The sequence below is a fragment of the Brachionichthys hirsutus genome, chromosome 18 (assembly GCF_040956055.1).
Source record: "Brachionichthys hirsutus isolate HB-005 chromosome 18, CSIRO-AGI_Bhir_v1, whole genome shotgun sequence".
NCBI lineage: Eukaryota > Metazoa > Chordata > Actinopteri > Lophiiformes > Brachionichthyidae > Brachionichthys > Brachionichthys hirsutus.
This window is the reverse complement of record NC_090914.1, coordinates 9,017,752-9,039,468: the sequence shown is the minus strand read 5'-3', so window position 1 is coordinate 9,039,468 and position 21,717 is coordinate 9,017,752. Positions and strand designations below refer to the sequence as shown.

Here is a 21,717-nt window from a genome sequence, read left to right as displayed (position 1 = left end):
GGGTACACCGAAGCAGAAGGGGCCCTAGTACAGACCCCTGTGGAGCACGCTGTATGGTAAATAGTTCGGGAGTGCTACGTTTGACCACCGGGTGAGTTCTGACTGTCTCGTAGTCTGTGATCAGAAGATGGCCGATGCGTGAATGCCTTTCTTATCTCGACCAAGACAAACACTCCCTCCAGGCAGATAGAGAGGGATGATAAACGACAAACAGGTCTGCAAATGATTGACCAAAGGCTACAATAAACTGAACAACAGGCCATTCAAGGAAGCTTTTAACAATATTCAGAGTTTCACGGATATCCACACTATTTCCACATGCAGACAGAAGTCATTGATCTCTGTTGATTGGGTAGCTTACATAATTAGTATTATATTCATTCCCTTATCCCAGCAGATGATAAACTGGGAGGGTCGAATTTTCCAACAAAGAGAAAGCAGAGAAAATTCCCTTGATCTTAAAATGACTGAAAAAGATCAGTTAAAGCTGCTGACAATAAGTTTTATTTGTAGATTTTGATCATATTTAAATAAAGCATTAACAATTAAATGCATCCACAACTCACCAGTCTCCTCTGGAGCGCTGAGCGGTTCCGACCTGATTTTAGGGAGCGACCAGAACAGAAGTCAACGATGATGTCACAACGTTTAAATGATTAAACTGCTCAACGGACGCCTGTCACTGTCTGGTGTTCAGTTCTCCTTTAACACAACTGCTTCTTAGTTCTGCTGCTGGTCTGCATGTTGACTTCTCTACCGGACCAGAACTGATGCCCTCCTTCAGCTCACCTCTGTCTAACCCCAGGAGGCGAGGCGACTTTATTGCATCACATTTAATTAAACAGTTTCATCATCATGGGATCCTAATAAAAAAAAAAAGGGTGAAAGGTTTATGATTTAAAAGTTCACACACAGGTAAGAAGCAATAAACAAACAAACAAAGTCTCCCATTATGTACAATTTAATTTCATTGATTTGGTTTTAAACCAAATCAAAGCTTGTGTCTGACGCCCTCAGAGACCTTATCAGGGGAACGTTATGGACCAGAGCTCCTTTTATCTTAGCGTGACCTCTAATAAGAGTCTGATAAAACATTCCCGAGGTCACCTGAGGTCAGTCCTAAGACACCATGACATTTTGATTAGTTTTTGTATAAAGCAGCAACAATTTTCCTGGGACATGCCCTTTATTCCCAGCAGAGAGACCCGTGACGTCATCAGTCCGGCCTCGGCTGACATGCATTTGATGTTTTAACATCACAGATGGAGCTTCAACCCGTATGTTCGTCTCACAGACCGCTGCAGACCGTAATCACGTATACTTTAGTGAATATTTAAACTTACCGACTTCATATTTTAACGAGGCTGCTTACAATCCAAACCGGATCTGACCTGATGATCCTGCAAGATGTGACATCATTGTGTCATCACTGTGCAGCGGGAAGGTATCGGGTTTGAATCCTACCTGTGTGGAGTTTGTATGTTCTGCCCGTGGGTTTTCTCCGGGTTCTCCGGTTTCCTCAACCATAATAATAAATCCACCATAAAACATCAAATTTAGGTGAATTTATTATCCCAAATTGTTTGTGTGTGAATGATCCGTCTTCTGTGTGGCTCACATGAAATAAAACATGCATCTTAGTATGTCTAGTAGTTTTATTACTCCAAATTTTAGGGTAGTATTTAGGGACCATTCGATTTCAACAAGCCTTTCTCAGGGACACCATGAAAACGAAACATTTAAACATCGTCTGTACAGAGAAACAAATATATGCACGGAACAAATAAGCGTTTTAATCTTTCAATAAGCTTGACTTGCATGTGTTTAAACCGCAAAACCAATGTACTGTGTTGAAATACTCCGTTAACTGACCACAATCAGCACCATGTTAGCCTAGGGCAAATAAATCCAAATGATTTGTCAAAACTTAAGCAATATAGGCACTTATCAAGAACAAGTTACAATGAAATAAGCAAATTATTATTATTTTTTTTAAACAGAGAAGATGGAAAACCTACAGATGGAACATTTTTTTAACATACAGATACTGACCTTAATAAAGAGCATTAATTAAAACCCTAATTGTCCGATGAGTCCTCACACTGAGCATAATTCGATATTACACAGCACAGATTATATACAGGTGCTTACATTGCTTTGCATTAAAAAAAAAACTACCCCATGAAAACCGCTTTTGTGCTGTTGTCCAGCTCAGATAGAAAGACAGACACGTCTGTCCACGTGTCCTCTCCGAACCAGACATGCTTGCAGGATCCTGTGCGTTTATTCCTCTCTAATCTATCATGGACAAACATTTAAAAGTGCTTTACTGTTAAGATACCTTCAATACATTCACGTCTACTTTATGAAGTCTTCTATAATATCGCACCAGTGAGCTGCAGTTGGCGGATATTCCTTTGGCAAAAGAAACATTTTGCTCTCAGCAATATAAAGGGAGTGAGTAAGAGGAGTGTGGGTTCAAGGACAAAGAGTTTGCCACAAAATAAATGCTAAATAGCCTTAAAAAATCAGGGGCGATTTATTTTTTGTGTCTTCCATTTCAGTACAAATCAGCTGGTCTTTGTTTTTTTGTTTTTAAATATTAATTTGATTAAATCGGAGGGTGAAACCCGGAAGCTTGTGCAGTATTTTAAACATTAGATGTCACTTCTGATTATGATCTAATTAGATTCTTATCCCAAAACTCTATAAAACATAAGTTGTATTGTATTTTAAAAAGCTGAGTAAAGAAATAATCCCTTGGCAGCTTTGCCTTGAGACATATTTACATAAATAGAAAGTAAAAATAACAAAAAAAATATGCAAAAGATTAAATAAAAGAAAGCAGGATCTTAAATTAATACAGCTGGACAGTTTTCGGAGGGGGCAACTAGGGGGCTAAATGCTGTTGGCACAAAAGGGAAGAGGGGTGAGCCGTCCTCAGTGGTTTGGTGTCTTCGGTGCTGCTAGTAAGGACCTTTTGTGTGTCCAAATATCCCGATCGGGAAGTGTTTGACGTGCGATGACCACTGTGCTGCCAGCTGGAAAAACTTAACATCGTTCCACTCGACGCCGTCAATCAAGACTGCAGAGGAGAAAAACAAATACTACTGTTTAAATATGCAGTTACCGGTTAATCGTATCGGAGTCTCTGAGAGGGAGAGAGAGAGAGAGGAAAAAGGCTCACTGCAGTTTCACAAAGCCAGAGATGAGATATTTGTAGTCCAAAATCCCTTATTTTAAACAGTGAACAGTAAAGATCAAGGGAAACCTATAATAAGCTTTTGATATATTTATTGAATCCATTTATTTTCTACAAATTTGTGTCTATTTTTTTGTAACACTTCCATTTATGGTTGTGATAATCTGACCAGTCAGCAGCTGGCCATCCAGAACGCTGAGGACGTCGCTACTGGGCCGGAGCGTAGATCTCTCACCTCGCAGCATGGTTTGCTGCTGCTTGGCTGTGCAGATGAGACGGCTGATGCCCTCAATGACTTGACTCTTGGACTCCACCTCCTTGTCTTTGCTCTTTTTTGGAAGGAACATGACTGGCCGGAGGGAACAGAGATGCACGCCGTGAGTCTCCCTGGTTTAAATGACATTTTGGACTGCGGTGCAATGGTTGTCTGGAGAGATGGATTCAAAACAAGATACGCCTTACCCTTTTTATTCTTCTCCTTGGTCACCACGGTCATGGACATGATGGGCTGAGGGCTCAACTCAGCGCCACCCAGTGGCAGCCGGCTGACCTGCAGCGAGCGGAAATTGCACTTCAGAGTGTTTTTGGAGGAGGAGTCCCGCTTCTCCATGTCTTTCTTCCTTTCCGAAGGAGCAACCCAATAGTCGACCTGTAGCCCCATCAGTTCGGCCTGGCCTGCATAGCTGCAGAAGAAAAATCAGCATAGGTGGATGCTGTGGAAATAGCTTTAGAAATCAAACGGCTCAAACGTTCACTAACTAAGGTCATAGTAAAAAAAAAAAAATCTTTTATAAGGTCACATTTATTGCTGAGATTCTTCACCAGTCACCACGTCGTCCGTACCTGTAGGTGCAGAAGCTGGCGTTGACTGACGGAGAGGAGGGTGGGGTGGGGGATGCTTCTTTTAGTGCAGGCGATATTTGAGGAGGGGTGGAGGAGAGCAGCGAGGATCCCAGAGGCGCTGCATCGTCAGAGTCTCCTAAAGAGACACAACAAATATTAATATGGCGGTGCAAGCAATGCTTCTGTCAAAGGTGTGCAAATTTAAAATCTCACATGCATGATTTTAGTGAAGAAAGTTATCGCTTGCCTGAAGCTGCAGATGTTTGCTCCACGATACCAACTTTAACCATCTGCAAAATGAAGAACACACGTTAAAGGATTGTTACCGATATCTATCCGGTGGTTACGAGGGTAAAACCACTAATACGGGCTAGTTAGAGAAGATAACTGACCCCAATGAACGGGATGAACTTCTGACACGATTCCTCATCAGGGCTGTAGAAACGGAGGCCAGAAGAGAAGTCCGGTCATGAAGGAGGCACGAAAATTATCATCATGTTACAATGAAAAAGAATTGCACATAATTATAATCATGATGAATCTAAAAGGGACTCCTACAAGCATTTAAAAAAAAAAAACCCCATCCATCTACTGTTGTAAATATTAAGATCTAGTAAGAAGCAGCTTGTAAAAGTTGATTTCCAATGTTTCACATCTGGAAATATTGCGTATCAGTTCCCACCCAGGTAGAATCAACAGAGCATGCTGCGCATGCTTCTGACCTCAAACCTGTCCGTTTTTAGAGCTGAAGAAGCTAAACATGCAAGCTGTGGGCTGATTCGGGACAAAGCCAGCCAGTTAATGCAGCGAACAGAACGTTTCCATCGGATCGGATCTGGAGGAGCATTCGGGAGGCAGCAAGTCCATCAAGCTAAAGGCGAAGTGGATGAGAAGGAAGAGCACCAACCTACATCCAAAACTCCTGCGGCTCTATGCGCTACCTGTGAGCGGGAGTTCAAAGCGACACTTCTATGAACTATTTTCCCAGCAATGACCAGAAAAATAGCCAAAATGTTTCTAGCGCTACGTTTTCTACGTATAAAGGGTTTTCATGGCGTGAAAGTTTGCTGCTCTTGCCTTGAAGACACCTGCCATCGCCCCCCCAGGGAAGAAATAGAGAGACTACAAGGTGGGGGGGGGAGAGAAAGGAAGAGAAGACACTACGCAGAAGGTCAAAGTTTGCAAACGCATCAGTGCTGCGATCTGAGCAGCCAGCGAGAGAAGCCCATGTCGGCCTGGTTTGTGTTCAGCTTAGTTTGCATGACTGATATTTGACTGAACACATGATTCCCGTCTGACTGATCAATGCACAAGTTAACATGTTTGATTGATTCAACCAATCGACTATGACGACTGTTTCTTAGGTGTCGAGTCTGAGTTAGTGGATTGAGCTCCTCAGATTTTGCATTGGATTGAGATACAGATGCAGATTTTTGGATCAATCTTTTGATTCCTTCAACATTGAGGGACAGCATTTAAACATTTTGTCAACATCATGGAAAATAAAAACAGGCTAATAAAAATTAAAAAAAAATAAAAACACCCATGACAAGTAAATTTAAATATATGCTGCAGTGGGAGGATGTGCCAGTATCTACCTCTAACAGGGCGGACAGCAGACAGACATGGAAGGCCAAAGCCAAAAAAGCACATGGAAAGGAAACTGCAAGGAGGATGAAGATGATGATGAAGAAGAAGAGACAGATCTGAATGATCTCTTGCCACTTTATCAGCACATTCTACCCTCCAATCTCTTGGAAATAAGGATTATTAGGAGAAAAATTGAGTTGAGGAAGTTCTTTTACAGATTAAAATAATAATCTTCAGAGATCTAAGATAAATAACTGCACACAAAAAAAATACTGACCAATCTTAGTCTTTTATATCAGATAAGTAAATAAATGACACACCAATATTTGGTGAATCATGGAGTCAAGAACTTCGTGGTTCAAGCTGTTAATAGAAAAAAAAACATCTCAGCAGCTGTTAAAGTGACAAGATTGTTGAACGGGAAGAGGAAGCTCGTGAATCGACAGGCTACGCATGAAACAAACAGAATGGACCACAATACCTTACTGCAAAATCAAAATGAAAGCTCTTTTTCCTTTAAAGAAAGACAAACAACAAATGGTAAAACATGTTATTCACAAGGGTGACGGAAAGACACGACGCTTAGGAGACGCCTCTCCCATGCAGACCTTCACATTTCATTCAAAAGGGGGTTGAAAATATTTAATTCATAGAATGTTTAATAATGATGATGTAAAATATGATTTCACAAATAGATCTTACACAATTCTTAGCATTCAGCTTCAAAATTGTGACAAACAATTATTCATCTTTTATTTTTAATCTACTCTTGAAATGTCTTTAAAGCTGTACTTGGTTTTTGAGTTGCTTTGTGATATTGTAGAATATTGTTTTAATGGCTTTAGACTGTTTCTCTCTTGAGAAAAATGCATGCATGTCTATAAAATCAAGGATAAAACTATACAGGAACGTTACCATATGTCAAACCATATGTCAAACTCCTTTTGAGAAACATCTGGAAGCTCTGAATTAGAAGCATTTGTTAGGAAATTCCAAAGCCACATCTATACTTTTTTTAGGGTTGCTAAAAAAGTAAACACATTTTTTTTTAAGTGCGTCTGAAGAGAAGGGAAAACGCACCTCTTCTGTTTGTAGGTGAGCATGGCCTCTGCGATGGGAAGCTGGTGCGCTCCGTTAGCTCCCACCATGTACTGAGTTACCCTAGAAACCACATCTGGATTCTCCTGGGCTGCGCAAGAAACAGGATGTCATCATCTGAACTGAATACATCTTAAACTTAATGCATTCGGAAATGTTTTATTTACTAGAGCTCACCGACAACGGGAGCCTCTGGCTTGAGGAACAGATCCCTCCAAGCAGCATCTTGGAACAAACTGTTGTAGCGATAATCGATAGTGCCGAGATATTTGGAGACCGGATGAGCTCCTGAACCAGCCCAAGAAGGCAGAGAATACGCAGCTTTCAAAGTGCAGCTTTGTTATTGAGAAAATAAGCCAATAATAACAGGCGCCTTAAGAATTAAAACAAATAAACATTACAGAAACACACCTAGAGGGATGATGAGGAACCTCATGTAGCCGAGCCAGTCAGGAGTCTTATGGGAAAGGTGGTCCACAAAAAGCCTGAGGACTGCGCTGAGGTAGTGCTGCGCTCCAGCCACCGCGATCTTAACGGGAATGGGTGTCTGCGAGTTACAGTTGCAACTGGGGAAGAAAGGAAACAACGCAGTGAAATTTCCACGCAGCGATCTATCATTACGTAGACGAGGTCGGCACGGGGGGGGGAGAAGCCCGAATTACAATCTCTGTATGCGGGAGACGATGGTGTTGAACGCAGCCTGGATGTCGGCCGTGGTGCAGGTGCAGACAACCGGGAGGTGGCGGTTCTGAAGCATGTCTGAAAGATACTGAGAGCATGGGGCGAAGGAGAAACTACAGTTAGAACAAAATGGACCAGAACATGTGCAGCAGTCACCAGCAGTCACTGTTTCTGAGGGCGTAACTTCTCACCTGGCCCTGCCAGTCGGACGTATTGATGAGGATGATGCTGTCGGGGAGGTGGCTGTCAGATACCAGGATGTGGTTCAGCTGGTCGTACACCGTCTTTCGCGGAATCTACGCAGACAGAGCACAAAAGCGTCGAGATCGCATGCAGCTACGCCTGTTGTAACTCTGACTTCCTGTTTACGCAGTTGGGTTTTTCATGCCGATTGTTCAATAATGATGGTCCAAACTTGTTTGTTCTGTCCTCCTACCTGTAGGTGGCAGCGCGTGTCCAGGGAGCGCCCGTTGTCCAGGCTGTTGGCCCTCTCGTTCTGCGGCCTGCTGGGCTGGCGTTCCTTCAGGGACGTGCTCCTGCCTCGTCTTCCGCTCAACTTTGGCTCCTGCCTGGAGGAAGAGATGACGATGACATCATCAATGAAAGGAAACATCAGTTCATTTAGATAAAAGGACAATTGTGACAGAAAGACACCAAAGTCACACCTAATCAAATCAAATCAATCAAACCTGTTGGATGAAATGATCAGGGACTCCGTCTTGGTCATTTTACCACTTGTTGGTAATCTGTCTAGAAATGTGTCCATGTTGTCCATCTCCAGCTCCGTGGTCGGTGTCACCGCCTCCGGCTGCTCCTGGGGGGGGCGCGATCAGCAGCAGGTTTTCCCTTCAAAACGTGCATCTTCACTCCTGAAGTGTCTGTCGCGCATTCTGATTTATTCTAATCACGCTGCGCCATCTTTTCCCTCACAGATTATTCCCATCTCCCAAATCTGCAGGAGAATATCAGTCCTATGTTACCCGAACATCTTCAGGTACTCACGTAAGCGTCGTTCTCGCACACGCCGTCATCTGGAAATTTGGCCGCTGCACACTTGGATTTATCTGTGTCGATCTGGAGTTAGACGGGGGGGGGGGAACCATCGTGAACGTTACGGTGGTCGGCTGCTTCACCGTTGTACCGGGAACGCAGTTTATTAGAGTAAATACAGAGCAATAAGGGAGCAGACACCGACATGTAAATACACCCACACACACACGTGCGTGTTTTATGCGTGTTTTGTACGCGGTGTTAATCTCTGGACCGATGGCGCCTGTCTCACCGGGCTGGGGGGCTCCTTGTGGCTCCGGCTGCTGTGGATGCTGCCGATCTCGGTTTGAGAGCTGGAGAGGGAGAGACCCTCGAAATATGGCCTGAAAGACAGGAAGCAGGATGAAGGAGACTTAAAATATATTTGAATCGTTTCCATCTTGCAAAAAATAATAATAATAATTGAAATAATTTAATAATCAACGCTGCCAAAATGCTTCACAAATAAAGACAGGCGGAGAAACTGACTTGAGTTTGGGTTTCGGTGTGCTGAGGACGCTGTCGTCGTCATCCAGCTCCGGGCCGCTGTCACTCGGGTTCTCAAACTCCACGCTGTCCAGGTCCAGGTCCTCCTCCTCCACCTCAGGGGCCGGTTCCGCGGGGTCCTGCTCCGAGTCCACGCGGACATTAAGTCTCCAGCAGCAGCACCAGATCACAGCGAGACGGGCACACCCACCTCGTCCGAAACCCTGAAGCGCTTCAGGAGAGCCACCACTCGCTGCTTGAAGTTCTGCTGCTAAAGCACGGGAGAAGAGAACGAACACTCGTGAGCGACTCCTGCTTTGTCATTTTAGTCCAGCAGATACAGTGACTGCAGATTGATTTTTACTGCGTGTGCTCAAGTCAATCAATAATAATCAAGCCTCATCTGCGCTTCATAAAACTTCCCCAATGAGTTTTACCTGTCTGGAAATCAATCATCAGGCGCCTTCGTTTTTGATATCAAGCTTTCCCGCCTGTAGAATTTATTTTAAACGACATCTATATAGAATTATTGCTGCAAGTGAAGCACAAGGCGCTAAAAGCTGTTTAACAAGATGCACTCGCAGTTATTAGCCACCTCATAATTATACTTTGAACATGGCAGTTAAAGCAGCAGCTAATCGCTGCTTCCTGTCTCTTACTCCGGTGATTGACGGCGTCCTCACAATGGACCTCCTCTGCTTCTTTGGCTTCCTCACGTCGTACTCGTCGTCCTCGAGGTCCTGAAAACAGCCCAGATGAAGCCAGAAAGATGCTCGAGTCGCCCCTCAGCGCGTCTCTCCACACGTGCACAGATGCCCGCCATCGCCGAGCGAAGCGGATCGATGGCAAGCAGACCGACCTCACCTGTCCCTGCAGGGCGTCATCGCTGGCCTCCTGCTCCGAGGAGAAGCTCTCGTATTCTTCCTCTGAGTAGTTATCTGACGCAGAAAACGAGGAGGGAGATGAAAGTGTGTCAAAGATGCCTCATGCATTATTCAGCTGCCCTTTAATACTTGACATGCACACAGGCTCTAAATATAAATTCCGCTGATCCCTGCGCGAAATTTAATCGCTTGCAGGAGAGATTAAGAAAAGCACCCTGAACCCTGTGATCCCTGCTCACCCCCCCCCCCCCCCCGCTGCTCCAACCTCAGCGCTTCCAAGGACAAACCTACCTGAACATTTGATCTTCTGTCCTCCCTGCAGGGCGGCCTCCTCGTGGTCTATCGGCTGGCTGGACAGGGAAAAGACCCAGATCTCTGCCACCTTCCCCAGCGTGTCCTTGTGGCTGCTGCAGAGAGACAGAACCTGCCCCCCCTCTGTCGGGTGCTGCATCACCTGGGTAAAGAAAACAGAGCAGGAGGAGAACATGAGGAGGAAAACACAGCAGAAGGACTCTCCTAGCGATCCGCCATCACTCCCGAGATTCGTAATGATCCGGCCATCTGACCGGCGGTGTGTTTCTACAAGAAAATTACGTTGAAGAACTTGGAATAGGACAAAGCTGAGGCCGTGGTGAAAAGATTTTAACGCTCAACAGTCTCGGGTCATTTCGGGACAATGGCGCCCCAAATCTGGATTGAGCAACGTCGGTCTATTTTAAGAGTCGTGTTGTCCCTGTTTGAGTGGAACAAAGACGGCAACCATTTCATTCTCGACACTATTCGGGACTCTGCTTTCTCTTTGTTCCCGCTCAGGCGCTGAACGTTCTCTCAGCTGCAGAGACGTGACCTTAATAAGCTCCTCTGAGCTTTGCCGGCCATAAGGGAGCTCCTTAGAGTCTGTGCTGGAAAACAGTCATCGCTCATTCATGTTTTCTAGGTTTCCTTTAAAAAACAAGGGACCGTTTGCGCGTCCGACGGAGGCTTCTCTTCTCTTCTGGGAGGATAATTTGAGTGAAGCAGGTTCACGCGGACAAAAAAAAGAGAAATCATCTCATATCTCTGAAAGATAGAAACGATCAAAGGTCTTCTAATAAATGCAGCTCCAATATGTTTGCATGATCATAAAGCTTTTAACTTTAACACCTGACATTAAGTTTGTTGTTCATGCCGTACCTCGGCCATGTCAATCGAGCCCACCGCCAGAGTCTTGTAGCCCAGGATGGTTCGGTTCTTGTACCTCTTTCGTCTCTGCAGCATGATCTGCAGCTTGTTTCCTTCTCGTTTTAAGAAGTGGGGGTACTGGAGGGGGGGGGGAGGGGGGGACATATCACAATCACACCTTTCTGGTGCTTTCTTAAGTCCCGAAAACACTATCACATAGTAGAATAATAACGTTTATAGTTATAGGAAATGTTTCCACAAGACAGCGCCTCATAGTCGCCATGGCAACAAATGTGATAAAACCCCTAACACGCAGACTTATCTCCGTAAGACAACATTCCAATAAAAACAATATAAAAAACAGTCCCTCAGAGGTTTATTTGAAAACCTACAGCCTCCAGCTGGGTGGCGTTTTACCTGCAGTGAGAAGGTGAGAGCCAGATCCGTCTCCACAGACCCACTGGGTGGCAGCACGATCTCATGGGACCTCAGAATACGTTTAGAACCCTGGGAGGGGGGGGGGGCATTAAATAAATAAATACAAACTGGCGGATGTTGAATTCTCTTCCCTGGGATGTTTTCTGCAACTTATCAATAATTCAAGCTGCATCTTTGCATTTGTTTTCAAAGAAACAAATAAAAAAAAAGCACCTGGATTTTAACGGCTATGACCACAGAGATCAGCTCTTTATCGAGTTCTCTCATCACCGCCAGCTTCTTCAGTGTCAGGCTGCACAATCTGCAGAGAGAGAGAGAGAGAGAAGCATTGTTTGGTTAATACCCGACGGACGAGTCAGAAAAGTGTGTTTGTTAAATCATCAAACGCTGCATCAGTCGCTCCACCGGTTTCACGGCCCCGGGCTGGCGTGATAACGTCTCTCCAACAGTCTCATAGTTTACAGAAGGTGTCAAATTAAGGCCGAGACGAGGTACAGACGAATGCGTCATCCGCTCCCATCATCAGATCTGATCAGTCGTTTATCGATTAAATGTGAAAGTACCTGAAATATGAGAGTAATATCTTAAACTGTCTTAGATTAAATCGATCTGAGATGTGACAGAAGGAAAAACAGAAGGAGCAAAGACAATGGCAGGAGCCACCAGGAAGAATGAAGACCTTTGTCCTCTTCGCCAGAGACACAACCCAAGAAATCCCAGGCACAATGGACGCCAAACGACGAAGGCGCCCATTGTCTTCATCCTGCTCTCACGCGGACAATAAGAAGCGTTCTTGTCCTCCTGGTTTGTCTTCTTCCCTGTTTCCATTGGCTAAAGCCCACAGCTCCATCCATCCCAGTTATGAAGGTGGCTGAATGTTGGTTGGCGCCGGCAGACACCAGCATGATGTCTGATAAAAGGTCACATTTATTTTCTTCTCGCCGGTTTTCTCGTCAAGCGTCCTATTTTTAAATGGGGGAAAAAAAACACATTTTGGGGCTCCTCGGCTTCTTGTCCTGTATTAAACACGTCCCTCCTCTGCAGGCTCAAGCAGGGACGTGCAATTTACCAGGATGCACATGTGCAAACATGTGTAATCCTTACACATCATACACACTGGAATAAGACCCCTAAGAAACCGCATGAAAACACAGACCGCATGCAGGTCGGGTAACATCCCAGATTCAGTTTCATCCCTAGGATGTGGTCCCGTTCCACGGCGCCGCATCCATAATGAGATCCCGATGTTTCACCCCCGTTACTTACTGCTCCTCTGCACCAGACCGAACACACACCTGAACCGGATGCAACGAGGTGAGAACTGCAACCGACAGCGACTGGACGACTTTGCATGCGTGGTGAACGGACGCGCAGACATAACGCAGGATTAGCCAGTTTACATCTCTGCATTTCTTTCTGATTAGATGTCACTCGGTGCACAGGCGTTACTGCAGCCCTCTCACAATGACAGATTCAGAAAATCCAATTTCTGAATCTGCTGAATTGAAAGTACAGCAGCTTTCTACCAGCGCTGGCTGGAAACCTTCAGGTCTGAGTATTACGATGCTAAAATAAATACGCCAACAATTGTGAAAAGCTAAGCTTTTTATGCTAAAGTGTGTTTTTCTTGAGGAGCCTCTGTTTCCTGGTGTTATATTCACTGCCCCACGGCGCCATTGGCATGACTTCGGGGAGGTGCTCCCGTTTCAGTCGGCCTCGCCAGCGACCTTTTGGGTCACTTTGCTGTTGACCCGTCGGACCTCTGAAGGAAGCCTCTATCGAGCTCAAACCAAGAGGAGCAGAAGGATCTGATTGCCTCTCATGTTTGAAACACAAGACAAGCAGGAAGCTGCTGCACATAAAGTCCTCCCTCTCACACAAACTTGCTGATGAGGAAAAAGCTCCAGGCTCTTTGGGATATGTGCGAAGTGCAAAATCACAACGGAGCGCTGACAGTCGGACGGTGCTGCTTTATTCAGACGTATTGTTTTGATGCTCATGCACTGCACGGATTTCCAGGGTTGCCATGGAAATCCCCCCTTCTCTCTTTCTCTGTTGAAGGATAACAGGCAATAGACAGTCCTGAATAAAGAAGAGTGCAGTCGGCCTGTGTGGGAGCTTCTCTTTAGAGGCTGGGATGCATTAAGAGCAAACTTAATGATCATCGTGTCGCTGCTCGGCTTTGATATTTCCATGACGGCGTGCAGAGAGCTGAAGCATGAACAGAGCAATAACGCCTTTCATCAGCCTTTCATGTCTGTCCTCACCGCTGTAAGGACCTTATCCATCTGTTGATTGGTTGCTTGATTTTTGATTTCCATCCTCGCTGTCAAACAATAACAGGAGAAGCGCTGTGCCCTGGCGGAAGGATACGGTCTACCGAGTTACCCGTTTCCTAATGTCTGACTGATGTCTGTCGTCGATTTACTTCACAAAGCGCTCAGGAAATTGCGTCGTTATGAAATCGGCGTTTGCAATAAGATAGAAGAACGCAGGGACAAAAACGTGGCAATCCCAGTTCGGTATGGATTAACCAGCCGCGCTGAACTCGCTGAGCCATTAACGCCGAGTGTGCAGCCAAAGGTTGAAGGAAGAAGTCGTCTTGGACTCTGCATGCACAAAGCAGTTCACATAAAGCTCCACTGGGTGGTGTGTCCCTTGAGCCACGTGGGGCAAAGGTTTGAAGTACATCCCGTGTTCCTTCCTCCGTCGGCCGATGTCAAAAACGCATTCAGTGCACTTAATTAAGCTTTAAAGGTAAGAGGCCCCTGTAGCTGCTTATGCTAATTACCTGATGTTCGGTGTGAAAGTGGATTCAGCTGCTCGCTCTGAAGGAGTCGGCTAAATGGATATAACATCCACACATACTGCGCCACTGCAGAAATCAATCACTTAGCATTCATTAGCTTTCCCGTCACAAATTCACGAAGGCCGATTTCTTCTGCAGCGTTTTTATGAGCTGAACGTTCAGGACGTAATTTTTCACCGGAGTGCAGCCATCGCTCTCTCTCAAACATCTCGCACCTGCCGTGCAGGTCATGGGCACGGAATGGACGGTGATGAAAGTGGGTTGCCGTCACTATGGCAACGGGAATTACCGGTAGTGGGATGTAAATTAGAGTGCGCATACAGTGTGCATTAAGTCGTGAAAGTAGATCAAAGAGGAGAGAAGGTGGACCAGAGGTCAGAGGTCAGAGGGGGGCGGACTGAAACCTGATACGTGATCATTAGAAACCGATATTGCATTCCAGCTATTTAAATATACACACTGCATGGTTAGGCCTGGCGGCATCCAAAACGCACACTCAGGCCGGAATGACAGACATTCCCGACCGACACCGCCTGCATCCGCCTGCAGGCAGCGGAGGAACCAGGAACAGTTTCGTCCCTCCTGGTAGGTCGTTTTTTTATCCTGATAGATACGCCAGGAAACCTTGGGACGAGGGCGGGAACGGGGGAGTTATACGTGTCGAGACCTCCCTGGAACCAAAGCGCCGGTCACGCATGCCAGAACTCAGCAAGTTTGTGCCAGAGAAAGACTTAATACGCCAAGATGTGAGGTCAGAGGTTAAAGGAAGAGCAAACAGAAACATCCTCCTGCCAAGGACGTTTCGTGTTCACCTCTGTCCCGATACTTTGTGTGTAAAGTCTGCAAAAAAAAACATGGCAGAAGGATGGAGCATGGGTCCAATCTTTGTGGAGTAACAGTGTGTGAAAATATAGCCAGCGCTATCATCAATCAAGCCGGGCCTCCGTCCCATTATTCCAGCGTGTTCCAGGAGCCGTCTCGGCTCATGCAATATTCAGACGGGAGGATTTTCCGGCTGGCAACAGAGACAGAGTGGTGAAGTGGCGGCGCAGAGACCGGTGGGGATGTGGACGGACACGCCAGCCATGAAATTCAGATTGAATTCAGTCGGTCTGACAAGACAGCCTGAACGTGCTCTCACACACAAGCTTGAGCAGATTCCAGATTAGGAGGGAACGTCTTTTGCAGGCAGGGCAGGTTGTCCTCTAGTTGGAGACATTCAAAGCGCACCCAACACACACACTCATCTCATTCATAATAAACAGCTGGAGGCAAAGTCTGAGCTCGGTCCTGCGCGGCGTGCTCGCTTCCTGCAAAGCGTGCTCGTGTTTATTTGCTCAGGGAATGTGTGTCAGTCGATCATTAAGCTCCGAAGGCCAACGGAGTGACGGGAGATGAAAACCGCTCCGCTTTTCACGCCTCCCCCTCCGCCTCCTCAACAACAAGATTTTCTCTTCATACAAGGAGGTGGGGGGGGGGGGGACTCTTCCTCCACATTGGCTCACAAAGAGATGGCATTACTTTTTTGCAGGGTGAAATACAGAGGGAGAAAGATAGGCTTCATCTTGAAAACTCAAGAGAAATGCGCCAGCTGGATTCCTACGTCGGTATTTCCTTTATTGCCTGTAATTGAGAGGAAAGAAGGGGAAAGTGAAGTGTGGCTGAAAGAAGGAGTAAAGACGTGATAGGAAGAGCGTCGTGTTTGTTTAAGTTACATATTTTAATTCAGAAGAAGAAAATATAGAAAAGTCATTTCAGCGCCATGCACGCACTGGAGGAGGAGAAAACATCCGCTGAATTATTCATGAGTCACTGGCTCTGTGTAAACTGCCTGCAGTGTGTGTGTGTGTGTGTGTGTGTGTGTGTGTGTTTTCATCATCGGACATTCTTCTTAATCTCATTTGGGTTTTTTTAGACTTTTATTTTATTTGCGCCACTTGAATGGTTCATTTCTGAAACGTTTCATGAAGACCTCTTTGGCGCTTTGTTCTCGCTCGCCACTTATTTTGCTCTTGCCTTGTGAAACACTTTGAGCCACATGCTTTCAATAAAGATGCCCATTAAAATAATAACGTTGAGTTATGCGGACCGGTTTGGACGGGCTCTTCCTCTTCCTCACCTCATCTCAACCTCAAAAACGGCCGAGGACATTCAGACGAGTGTATCTGAGACCGCAGGAGGGACAGAAACACAAAGAAGGACAAAAACACGAGGTGAAAAAGGTGAGACAGACGCCTTGACCCTCCCACCCCTGCCCGTGTCGTCCCCAGTGTCGCCGTGACAGCTCAATACTTGTAGATATTACTAATAGAGCGAGCTGCTAAGTAACGGAGACGGAAACGCCGCCGGGCATCAGGTCGGACGCCTGGAGTACAATTTAAATTGACTTTCCAATTATTTCCTGCATGCGTGCAAATAAACTCATCCAGAGCCATTCCCCTGTTCATTTCCTGGCTACAACCTCAATACCTTTTTTTTCCCTGCGTGATGCATCTAGCCTGCGTGCAGGAAATTAAATTTTTGGTAGAAAAATGGTTCCGTACCATCAATATGCATCACATTCCTACGAATGTAGAACAGATACCTCCAGAAAGCCCCAGGCCCTCCGGTGGGTTTGAACCCAGGACCTTCTGGCTGCTAGGCAGCGGCGCTACCCACATGCATATATGCATATTCATAAACATTACTACACTGAATGATTATTTTTTATTTTTTATTCTTGAAACATCTCAAACAGAAAGAGAACAACAAGCGTGAAATCCTTAGATGTGAGACACAATAGTAAACGCATCAAATCCGTAATATTCCCAAAACATTAAAAACATTATATAAATTATATTGGAGTTTTGCCCCCAGAAACCATCACAGAAAGGGCTCGAGTTCAACTTGTACCCATGGAAACGGGAAAAATAAAAAGGAGAATGCATTACCTTGGTAGTCGGTGTGGAAGGGATGACACGAACCCATTCCATGATCTGTGATCACATCCCAGCTCCACTGGGATTATACACAAATGCAGGGCCTCAAGGATTTCATTGAAACCATCAAAACAATTGTATTCTGTAATAACTTATCTACAACTATGCTTTCATTCCCCGGCACAATTAGACACAGGACATTTTTCCTGCATCGCTCTTCTCGTAAATGGATTTTAACCTCCACTTCTGGCTATCGAATGATTCGCCATATCTTAATTTCACACAAAGCTGAGTTATTTGTGAAGCAAGAATGAAAAAGCTATAGAAAACCACAGCCACAAAAAAACATCCATCTGAAGGCAGAGAGAGAGAGAGAGAGCGCTGCATCCACTAGCCCAGAGGAAGAACTCCTCCAATGCAAAATGAATGAAATCCATTAAAGATGCAGGACGGGGAGGAATCAATTACATTTCCTCCCTTTAGCTGATAATAAATGTGACCCAAAAGCAATTAAATAAATTACATCTGCGGCTACACAAAAGTATTTTAGTGTTGTGTAACAGACAAACACGTGCAGGACGGTTGAGGGGAAGTGTGTTTGTGCGTCTTCACTGAGGTCTGCGGTTAAAGCAGCTGACGCGGGACAAAAGACACATCCTCAAGACAGAGTTCCGCCTCCAGAGAATTAAATCCACTATACTCAATGCAAACGGATCGGGGGTGAGGGGGGGCAATTAAGCTGCTGGACCTGTTAACGTTGTTAGCATAGCTCGGAACACCCCTGAGTAAATTCCCAAACTTTGGCACAGAGCAGGCGCCGAGTGCAGGACAACGAGAACAAGAAGGGGAACATGAAACAATGACGGGCTTTAGCTGCCTCTTATGCACCCTACTCTAAATTCCCGCAGTGTGAGCATCGCAGGCAGCTAGCGGACAAAAGACCAAGTGTCTCGCTGCCGCTCGCCTCCAACGGGGCCAAATATGACAGCCTACTGGGTCCAGCTGCCACTCGAGGGCCGCCTCAATCCTGGCTCTGTCTCGGAGCTTTAATCCAATCTTTTTGCACTTTGCCTGTGGGCCAATGCGAAGAAATGCAACTGGTGCCCACTTTGAAAATACCGAGATGAATCACATGCAGTTTCTTGGCCTTTTTTTTAGCACGGCTGGCTGGTGTGATCAATGTTGTTCCTTTTGAGGAGTAAGCGTGCCGCTTTTGGAACGCGCTCGTTCATTAAATACAGGCCGAAATGCAAGTGCACCCCCCATGTTTCAAACAAACTTGATAATATCCACAATCCGGTTCAGATCCGGATGAAATTGAGTAGTAAGACAGAGGCCCCCACCCTACACGACTGCATCAAATTCCATAAGCATTGGTCAATAATCAACCGGGATATTGACAAACACATTTTGAAGCTTCATTGACTGTTATGTTAAGGAAAATTTCAAAGTGATCCAGAATCAAGAATCTATTGTGGATCATCACCAAAATGTAAACATCTGTTTCTGGTGGCATTCGTCATGTGACAAAACACGCTCAAGGTCACGAGGGATTGAACCTGCGACTCTCTTATCCACGCGCTCCACTATTCCTGGAAATGAATTAGTCTTATTTCAAATAAAAGCTATGCGATGTAATACCCACCGAAGGTATTAACTTAAGAGGATAGAGGGGGAGCCGAGGAGTCATCAGCAAAAAAGAAATAAATGAACGTCCCATCAAGCCTCAAATGAATTGCTGCTTGTTTATAGGCTGGTAAAGTCTGCCAGCAGGTATTAGTCCAGTGGATTAACATTTAGCACAAATGTGTGCTTAGGACAATAATAAATAACATCAATGGCTAAAAGGTGGTCCTGGGATGGCGCTTGGACGTGCCAGTGAGGGTGAATCGTTTGATGCGTCTGTTTTTGAATGCGAGTCGTTCATTCCGTCGTGACCCCGTGTCAAATGTCCTGTTTTTGGTTTTTAATCCTGTTTAGTCAACAGTTTCCTGCTTTTCCAGTCAGGATTTAGTCTCTCAAAAGGTCATTTCGAGTGACATTTCAGAAAGACAAGCCCAAATGGATTTGCACGCTAAATTGCCGATTCTCTTATTTAACGCAAACTGGATGATCAGGAATGCTGCTTGTGATTTAGAAAATAACATTATTTTGTATTTTATTTTAATATTATTATTTTATTTTAACTTATCAAGGTCATCATAATTAAAATGAACACTGGCATGCAGCTTTTGAATAACAAAGAGGTCTTACATGGGTTTCTAATTTCAGTTTTACTCTTTGCCTCTTAATCTGAAAAGCCCTTTGTGCTTAATCTCACAAAGTGCTATTTAATAAAGTTATGATTACTAGAGATTATTCAGAAGCAGCACAGATTCCCCCTTAATGCCATTGTTTTGATGACAGTTTCCCCATCACCATGGAAACCCGCTCCCTATCTGGAATGATGATCATTTTAAATTTGACAGTCTGCTAAAACGTTAAAGGACTATTATTATGCCCCAGCATCAGCAGGTTCACCCTGAATGATGCGTGAACGGTTCGGAGGATGAATGAATGAAATCAACTTTACACCTTTTAGGGGGACAGAAACGGAGATAGTCATCACGACTCTCTCCGGATCAACCCCCCCCCCCCCCCCCCCCCCCCTTTTGTCCACCTACGTTGCACATATTAATTGCCTTAGTAATTTATTGTAATTTATGTAATTTATTGTCATTCATTGTTATTTTGCAGCAGTGGGGTAATTTATTTTAGATTAATTGTTAGTTTGCATCGGCGGTGTAAAATCATTTTGTTTTTGTTTTTCTAATGTTACGTTGCATCAATTGAGTTATTGAATATTGGTTTTATTTTTATTTGTATTGTCAAATTTGTATTGTTAATTGTGGATGACTTATGTACGAAGGACTTTCAACGGAAACAAGAACGCAAGGGCTTTTTTGAAATGCTCCTCTTAGACAGGATGTTTGACTTTATTTGTACTGTAATACATGCTACTGTGTGACTGTACTTGTACTCTAACATTCTATCTAATAAATATATTCATTCATTCACTTCGGAGCTCTGGTGTAAAGTTCCCCTAAATTCCAAATCCCACTTTAACCCTTAATGATCAGGGTCTTTTGGCATGAAGGCATCCTTCGGTGGCCTTCAGTGGGCAGCCTGCGTGGCATAAAGCTGGTCACCTGAGTGGATCAATAAGGGACACAAAGTAAGGGAATTAACATATTTATGGCGCGTCTAACCCACGCATGAGGCTGAAATGTGTTCACGGTGGCCAAATGCGCACCGACCCGCACCAAAACAACGCAGGTGATGCAGAAACAGCCGCCGGGCCGCGGGCGTCTCACCTCGGGATGCAGTTCGGGGAGGATCCATCGATCTCCCATGTGGCGAACAGATTCATGGGCACCGGTCTGTTGAGAGCCCCGCTCCCCGGGAAACTCAAGCGTCCGCTCCTCTCCGCCATGGTCCGGGCGGCGGGTGGGACAGTCCGACACCGCGCTGGGGGGGGGGGTTGGAAACCTTCTGTCCGACCGTCCAGTGGAGCCGCGACGCGCGCTCACGTCAGTGCAATGCGAGCGACGGAGGACGAGATCATTTCCCTGGTCGGTACCGGGCCGGGCGGGTCGGTGTCGGTGTCGCGGAGGAACCGCAGTGGGAGCAGCGCCGGGGTGAACGCGCACCGACCGCTGGGGTTGTTGTGCGGACCACGCTGCTCTGGGTGTATGGAGGGTGGAGAGTGCCACACGGGACCACCCGCTGAGCTTCGTGTGACTGCGCCCCGTGTATGCAGGATGAATAGTGACGTCATCCCCCCCCTGACATGGTACTAAAGGCAGGCACTGCCACCATGTGGGTGAAGTTTAAAGTACTTCGCTCCCGGCTGCACGCATCTCACACTTTACGCACGGAGATATTAACGTGAGTTCTTTGCACACAGAGACAACCAGGGGCTCGTTGGAAAGGTCTGAAGCTGCAGTTTAACCAGCACGTCACTAACTTTAACCACTGACAAGTAGTGATGCTGTGGAGACGGGGTAGTATTTGGGGGCGCGCGTGCGCAACACGGGACTAACTTTACGCACCGAGAAGCCATCCATCGCGCAGTGACCGCCTGCTTTTGCGCATCGCATTTGGATCTGTAGATCGATTGGATGGGAATGTTTCCTGTTGACATGCAGATTCATCACGTGATGGCGCGTTTATGGCAATATGTGCGCAGCTTCGATTACATTGGGAAGACCGGCTCTCGCTGCAAACTGCGCTTCAATGGCCTGTCCAGGCGCATTGTATGGGGACGTGATCTACCGGGCGGACGCGCGGACGATTCCGCCCCACACGGCTGGCATGGCTCGGCTCAGGGTCCGCTGGCAGTCCCGATCCCCGGTCGGCACGCGTATCGGTACCGGCAGCGCATGCGTCCGCGCTGTGTCGCGCTCCGAGGCCGGCCGCAGCTTTACGCACAGCCAGTCGTCATGTGCCGGTAGATCTGTGCGTACGCACCGGTGATACCAAATGGTTGAGATGTGCTTACAAGTCACATTACCCTTTGATGATGGCGTGCGAATGTGA

At 45.9% G+C, this 21,717-nt stretch overlaps 1 protein-coding gene across 1 annotated transcript; it reads right to left on the bottom strand.

The window, feature by feature from the left end:
* Positions 1-2,953: 2,953 nt before the first annotated feature.
* On the bottom strand, positions 2,954-20,611 carry pacs2 (phosphofurin acidic cluster sorting protein 2). Its single transcript, XM_068751720.1, has 26 exons — positions 20,493-20,611; positions 11,626-11,713; positions 11,392-11,481; positions 10,987-11,112; positions 10,105-10,267; positions 9,794-9,867; positions 9,589-9,669; positions 9,139-9,200; positions 8,933-9,085; positions 8,697-8,787; positions 8,417-8,488; positions 8,104-8,228; positions 7,851-7,983; positions 7,606-7,710; positions 7,396-7,502; positions 7,145-7,299; positions 6,911-7,021; positions 6,716-6,824; positions 6,117-6,149; positions 5,123-5,167; positions 4,438-4,480; positions 4,293-4,335; positions 4,046-4,181; positions 3,665-3,885; positions 3,438-3,551; positions 2,954-3,085 (listed from the first exon to the last, which is right to left on the bottom strand). The coding sequence occupies exons 1-26, from the start codon at positions 20,609-20,611 to the stop codon at positions 2,967-2,969; spliced, it is 2,718 nt and encodes a 905-aa protein (XP_068607821.1). The 3' UTR covers positions 2,954-2,966.
* Between the last annotated feature and the right edge of the window lie 1,106 nt (positions 20,612-21,717).